General features: G+C 45.6%; 1 protein-coding gene across 2 annotated transcripts in view; it reads left to right on the top strand.

The window, feature by feature from the left end:
* Positions 1–228: 228 nt before the first annotated feature.
* MTCH2 (mitochondrial carrier 2) overlaps positions 229–7,385 on the top strand; it is a 29,820-nt gene continuing 22,663 nt past the window's right edge. The window contains exons 1-3 of one of the 2 annotated variants that reach the window (XM_006157833.3): positions 229–447; positions 4,783–4,867; positions 5,019–5,125. In XM_006157833.3, the coding sequence (XP_006157895.1) occupies positions 361–447; positions 4,783–4,867; positions 5,019–5,125 (279 nt within the window). In that variant the 5' untranslated portion in view covers positions 229–360. The remainder of the gene's footprint in view (positions 448–4,782; positions 4,868–5,018; positions 5,126–7,385) is intronic. The other variant, XM_006157832.3, reaches the window with a different exon arrangement.

Below are 7,385 nucleotides of genomic sequence, written 5' to 3'. Positions count from 1 at the left end.
CCCTGACCTTGTTTCTGCTGCCAGGGTCACCCCCCCTCCCCTGCCACGCCCATCCCCCCTCGAAACACTTCCGGCATGTGCATGAGCAAGAGGAACGCATTCCTAGTGGACACAAATCCCACTACAGAGCGCATGCGCCCCTGGCCTGTAAGCCGCGCCCCTGGCCTGTAAGCCCCGCCCCGGCCCCAGTGCTTTTTCGTTTCTCTGGGCGGGAAGTAGGCGGGGCAGCGTGCGGCGGTGCGTGTGCGCGCGCGCGCGCGCGCCGGGGCCGGGCCAGTGAAGCCGGCGGCCCTGGCACGTGATCCGGGACCGGCTTGTTCGCTTGGTGGCTCGGTCTGTCTGTCCGTCCGCGGTGCCATCATGGCGGACGCGACCAGTCAGGTGCTCCTGGGCTCCGGTCTCACCATCCTGTCCCAGCCGCTCATGTACGTGAAAGTGCTCATCCAGGTATGAGTCGTCGACATTCCCGTCCGCGTCCGGCGCCCTCTCCGGTCGCCGCTGCCCTCGGCGCCAGAGGAGCGGCTCCAGCCCTCCGGGCCTTCAGTCTCCCGAGATGCTGCGCCTCCCCTGCGGCCCTTCCCCTCCCCGCTGGGACAACTTCCACCGTCCCGCGGCCCCTCTCGTGGGCCTCCTCGAGTCCGGCCTCCCCGCCCAGCGCCGAGGCCCGCTCCGGCTGCGGGAGCCAACTGCCACCCGGCCCTGCCCAGCGGCGCCTCTGAACTTTGCTTTCTCTCCCCTGAGGTGATTCTGGCCGGTCTCCACCGTGGGCTTCCCACCCCTCCCCTCCCGCCCCTCTGAAATTAATAGTCACCTCTCGTCCCCCACGCCCTCCGGTCCCAAACATAAGACGAAATATTCCGTTGAAGGCAAATTAGGAATTACAGAGGAGCCAGCATTTTATTATATTTTTATTAGCCTTTTTTACCTTTTTTTTTTTTTGCTACTGTTACTACGTTATACTGTTATTCTGTTCGGAGATTCTAACACCAGATACTCAGATAAACACAAGGAGCTCATTCAGAAGTGAGAATGAAGTGGTAGCTGAGTCAAATTTCGGAAGGATCCATGGAGGCTTTCCAGCAGCAGCCCATGGGCATGCGGCTCATGACAATGAAAATCACGTTCGTCTGAGCTGGAAATCAGTTCGGCTAGAAGAGTTTTAGTGAGTTTAAAGATAGGTGCTAGTTTCTCATCAATTGTAAAATAATTCTTAAGTGGTGGTGTATTTTCGCACCCCAGTAGGCCAAGTTTTACTTTAACATAGGCTTAGTATTTTCACGCTCTTCTGAACGTCCCTGTGGTGGGCAGATCATTCATTTTTTAAAACTTTTACACAGTTTTGATATTGTTACCTCATGCATTGTGCCAAAGAAGGGGGCAGCTTTTAGAAGCCTTGTCCACCTCTGCGTAAAAAAAATATGCTAAACCCATCTCTTATCCTTGAGTTATTGCCAATCTGAAGTTGTCACAGAGTTGATCCGTATAGTCAGGTGACATATGTAAAAGGCTGTTTATTCAAACAAATACATTGAACCTAGGGCAAAGACTTTTATTGAAATATACTGGGACCTCTGCAGTAGAAGTGATGCATTTGGGGCAGGATAGGTTCTAAGATGACAGCATTTCACAGTACATCTCTACTATGAACCTACTCCTCTCCAGGAGACAGAATTTCCTAGTGACATCAGAGCTCTGATCTAAAAAACTAGAATATCCTTAATTTTGATTTGATAGCATCTGTGTGTTGTCATGTATCTCAGTTTTGATGAAATTCCCAAATACTCAGTTTTTAAAATAGTTGCATGACACACTTTTTTTTTTTTTTTTTTTTGGGGGGGCGTGGGGGGGGTTTTTTCTTAATGGGGGAGGTTTTTGCTATAGGGCTCGTGTGCTCGCCAGACAGAGAGATAGAAAGTGAGAAATCAACCCCCCAGCGAGGATGGCTACACCGCAATCCCTTCTCCTCCATTCTCCTCTCAGGATCTTGGGCAGGCACGCACATGTGCCCTGCGTGAGTTTAAGCCACCAGGTCAGGAACGCGAACCCCAGTCGACTACGTGGGAGTCCAGCGACATAGCCATTACGCTAACTGCTGGTCTCTCTTTTTTTAAAGAGGTTTTTCCCTTAAGGTGCATATACTTGCCAGAGAGAGAGACAGAGACAGTGAGAGGGGAACAGAAGTCACCCACACACACATGGGGGCGGGGGATGACCATGCCACAGTCCTTCCTTGATTCTCCTCCTGAGATCTTGGGCATGCACACATAGGCGCCCAGCATGACTTTCAGGCTGCCAGGTCCTGGTCTCAAACCACAGTTGCCTTGTGGGAGTCCAGTGAAGTAGCCCTTCCACCATCTGTTGCCCTGCAGGATGCATTTTCAAGGAGCTCAGACAGGAGTTATTTAATAGAACAGAATAAGGGTCAAGAGAAGGTCAAAACCTTGTCCTACAGCATTCATTCTCTCAACCCTTTAGCACTAAAAATCCTGGATGTATTGTGCAAGCGAAAGGATAATCATTAACTTTATAAAACGACATTCATTAGATTTATAATAACCGTCTATTCATTTAACATGAACTCGCAGTAATTCTTTCCTAGGTGAATTCTCCAGCCGCATCTGCCTGTAGAGTGTTTCGTCTAGCTAGCCAAATATGCATTTGCTGCTGGCTTAGTGGATGTCTCTTAGTTTTGTTAAATAGGAAAATGCCCTAGATTTTCTTTAGAAAATAGTTTTGAGCTTCCTCAATAAACTATAGCTTTCCTAACACAAAAGTTCCCAGCCAAGTAGGTCGTGTTTATTCTATTTTCAGTTCGATATTAGTCTGTCTCAGCTACTTGTTTTACATCATAGAATCTACCTATCTATTCATTCAGTCAGTCATTTATTTTGAGGTTTTTGCTATTGGCCACATGCACTTGCTGGAAAGAAGCAGAGTGAAAAAAATCACCCCGGGAAGGGCAGGAGCTGGGATGGCCATGCCACAATCCCTTCTCCATTCCCCTGGGATTTGGGGCACACAGGCATCTGTGCCTGTTGTCATTTTCAAGCTACCAAGTCCAGGACTCAAACCTCAGTCAGCCATGTAGGAGTCCAGCACCATAACCACTATGCGACCTGCAGGCCCCAAGTTTATTTATTTTTAATTTTTGGCAGAGGACGTGTGCGTGCTCACCAGAGGGAGAGGAAAAGGGACAAAGTATCCCCATGGGACATGGTTATGCCACAATTCTTTCACTATTTCTCCAACCTGTGGTGATTGGGGCTTATACACATATGCAGCTGGCATGTTTTTCAAGCTGCTTGATTCTACATTTAAGCCACAGTCAGCCAAGTGAGATCATGATGCCTTAACCACCAGGCCACAGAGCTGTCCCCATAGATTTCAAACCAAAGAAACTTGCAGTTTATTGAACCCCATCTTTTCACTTGACAGAACAAAAACTGACAAAGATGATACTTTATGTTGCCTTGGAAAACATGCTGCATATTTTAAAAAGAATTACTTCTATTTATAATTATTATTTTTATTTTTTTTTAATTTGCTATAGGGTACATGTGCTCACTAGAGAAGAAGAGAGGAGGGAAAGTGAGAAAGCAAACTGCCAGGTCTGGGACTCAAACCTCAGTCACCTATGTGGGAGTCCAGTGACTGTACCACCACACCACCTGCTGGCCCCAACATACTGCATTTTTACTTGCGTTAAAAATTATAACCCTGGGGGGAACCAGCAGTTAGCGCAATGGCTATGTCACTGGACTCCCACGTAGTCGACCGCGGTTCGCGTCCCGGACCCGGTGGCTTAAAACTCATGCCAGGCGCATGTGCGTGCGTGCTCAAGATCCCGAGAGGAAAATGGAGGAGAAGGAATTGTGGCGTGACCATCCCCTCTGGGGGGTGATTTCTCGCTTTCTGTCTCTATGTCTCTCTCTGTTTCTCTGGCGTGCTCACACACCCTATAGTGAAAACCTCGCCAAAAAAAAAAATTTATAACCCTGGGAACCATTTGATGGCATAATTGTTGAGTATGGTTCAAGTTCCAGGCCTGGTGGCTTCAAATTCGGGCCAGGCATGTATGTGTACATATCCAAAATCCTGATTGGAGAATGGAGGAGATGGGAATGCAGTGTGGCCATCCTTCCAGGGCGGGTGGTGGTGGTGGTAGTGATTTCTCACTTTCTGTTTCTCTCTGTCTCTCCAATTAGTGCCCTATAGCAAAAATCTCTCTCAAAAAAAAAAAAAAAAGAAAAAGAAATTATAACCCTGGGGCCAACAGATGGCATGGTGGTTGGCATACTAGTATTCTACATGGCTGGTCTCAGTTCAAATCCTGGACCTGGTGGCTTACTTTCTCACTTTTCCTTTCTGTCGTTTTCTGGTTAATGCCTGTATCAAATTTTTAAAAAGTAATAAAGATGACAGATAAAATTATAAAAAAATTATAACCCCAGACCAACTGGCAGTGTTATGGTTAAGGCTTCCCAGATGGCTAGCTCCATGATTTAAGTCTTGAACTGGCAGCGTGAGAAACAACCCGGGTATATGTGCGTGTATGCATGTGTATATGCCCAAGATCCTAAGGAGAATGGAAGGAGGATTGCAGTGTGGCCATCCCCCTAAGAAAATGATTTCTCACTTTTTGTCTCTCTGGGAAGCACACATGCCCTATGGCAAAAACCTTAAAAATAAAATTATAACTCTAATTTTGTCCTTTATTTAAAATCTTGAAACCAAAGCATTTCTGGAAATGTTACTTAGTATCAGTATCTTTTATTTTTAAAGGTGGGATATGAGCCTCTTCCTCCAACAATAGGACGAAATATTTTTGGACGGCAAGTATGTCAGCTTCCTGGTCTCTTTTGTTACGGTAAGTGTCTGATTTATCTGGGATTAAATGACACTGAGAACTGTGATAGGCAGGAGTTACTGAAAAAAATATAGGTAGAAGGCATGTTTCCTTGAAATTACTATGTAACTGCTTCTTTGGATGAGAATTTAACTCTGGTTTTTGTTCTTAGCTCAGCACATCGCAAGCATCGATGGGCGACGTGGGTTATTCACAGGTTTAACTCCAAGACTGTGTTCAGGAGTCCTTGGAACTGTGGTCCATGGCAAAGTTTTACAGGTAAGAGGAGCATCAGTTCATTGTCCTATAGACTCTGATTACTGTTTATATTCCATTTTTACTTTTGACCAAAAGCAATATCAAAGATACATTGATAACCCTGGACTTTCTTTCCTTAAAATAATTTTCTTGAAATACACATGCTTTAAAAACAAAGGCAAAAAAAATTCCTACCTCTTTCCCAGGAAGCAAAGGGAATTTGTGCAAAGTGAAGTAATTGATTTTGTTCTGCTTGTTCTTCCTCAGAACCAAGCAGAAACTAAAGACATTCACTCACTCAGTCACCTGTAAAGCTCACTTGATTTCTTTGAAGAAGGGAAGTAGCTGACTAAAACATTATTATTTATTTTTTTGAAGCTGTCTTCTTAATTCTAGTGTTACCCTAGTAAAATGTCTTCCGTTAAAAACTTCTTTTTTTTTTTGTAGAGGTTTTTGCCATAGGGCACGTGCGCTCGCCAGACAGAGAGAAACAAAGAGACAGAAAGCGAGAAATCACCCCCCGGGGGGATGGCCATGCCGCAGTCCCTTCTCCTCCATTCTCCTCTCAGGATCTTGGGCACGCACGCACATAAGCCCGGCGTGAGTTTAAGCCACCAGGTCCAGGACTCAAACTGTCGTCTACTACATGGGAGTTCATCAACATAGCCATTACACTAACTGCTGGTCCCAAAAACTTATTTTTTGAGAAAGAACAAAGGAAGCATAAAAGCCAAGAGACTGGTCATTTATTCAGAGAGGAAGGGACCATCAGTGGGAGTCTGGGGTGGTGGCAGTGATTTTCCTTGACCTAGATCATGGCTTTATGGCTATTTGCCTTTTCGTTTTGTTTTTTTCTTTTAAGTTTTCGCCATAGGGTACATGTGTTTGCCAGAGAGAGACAGAGACAGTGAGAGGGAAAGTAAGAAGTCACCCCCAGGCGGGATGGCCAGACTGCAGTCCCTTCTCCATTCTCTTCAGATTTTGGGCATTCACACATATGCGCCTGCATTCCCCTCAAGCTGCCGTGTCAGGAATTCAAACCATGGTTTGCCATGGGTTATCTAGCACCCCAACCACCACATCACCTGTTAGCCCCACCTCATTATTTATTACAGTATACATTTGTGTTTCGTTCACTAAGTCTTTACGTTTTAAAAAAAGACTTAGGCCTGGTTGGTGGTGCAGTGGTAAAATACGATGCTTTGTGAGGGTGACCCACTTGAGAAGGTTCCAAGTTTATGTCTTGAGACCTCCCTGAACACATCAGGAACACATGCCCATGATCCAGGATTGGATAAAGCTAGGAGTGAATCATGGTATGAAGCCCTTACTGAGGGGCTCCCACTTGCCCCCTGTTTCTCTCTTGTTTGTGGAAGAAAGATCTAAATAAATGAAGGGAACGGGCAAGAGACTAGGGGGTGGAACTTCAGGTATATCTGTGGCCCTTTAAGAAGGCAGGAGATCATATAAGCACACTGCAAAACATCTGAGTAACCTGAGTGATAGAGTCATAGGTGAATCATTGTCTTAATTTTTTTTTTTTATTGTATCTTCGAGGTGTTTCTTTCTTAAGTTTTTAAAACATCAAAGTTACGTTTCTTTCTTTCTTAGTGATCCTTTTGTTTTGCCAGCTTCTCTTTATATCTAATGCTGAAGCTTGCAATACAGTCTGATAGTACTGGTTGGCATTTGTTACAATGTAGTCCAACTGAACTGCCCCCTTGTTATAAAGGTGTTAGGAGTGAGAATTCTCTACCATTCTCTACCATTTAGAACAATCTGAGGGAAGGTCGCATAGTATGTATATGGTTAAGAAGATAAAACTAATGAGTTTTCTAGTTCATTATTTTGTCTTCTGCTGACGCCCGGGTACCATTATCCTCTGGTGTAACTCAAAAACTATAGCAGTTTATGCTAACTAAATCTGTAATATTATCAGTCTGTACAATAATTTGCTACAGGGCACATGCACTCACCAGAGAGCAGGAGAACAAGAGAGAAAGTGAAAAAGCAAGCCACCAGGCCCAGGACTCAAACCATCGACAGCCATTTGGGCAGCCAGGATCCCAACCACCATGCCACCTGCTGGCCCCCCTTCAGTGTGTTTTTTATTAGTTTATTTACTTCTTCATGGACAAGTGAGAGAGAGAGGGATAGCAGCCCTGACAGGATCTTGATGTGCCTTCAGCCAGCCTAGATCACGGGCAGGCACATGCCCACTGTACTCAGGGAAGTCTCCTGAATTGAGCCAGCACCCTTCCCATATGGGATTGTCTAGGGT

Source organism: Tupaia chinensis, unplaced genomic scaffold (assembly GCF_000334495.1).
Source record: "Tupaia chinensis unplaced genomic scaffold, TupChi_1.0 Scaffold000561_1, whole genome shotgun sequence".
NCBI classification, from domain to species: domain Eukaryota; kingdom Metazoa; phylum Chordata; class Mammalia; order Scandentia; family Tupaiidae; genus Tupaia; species Tupaia belangeri.
This window is presented reverse-complemented; position numbering and strand designations above follow the sequence as displayed.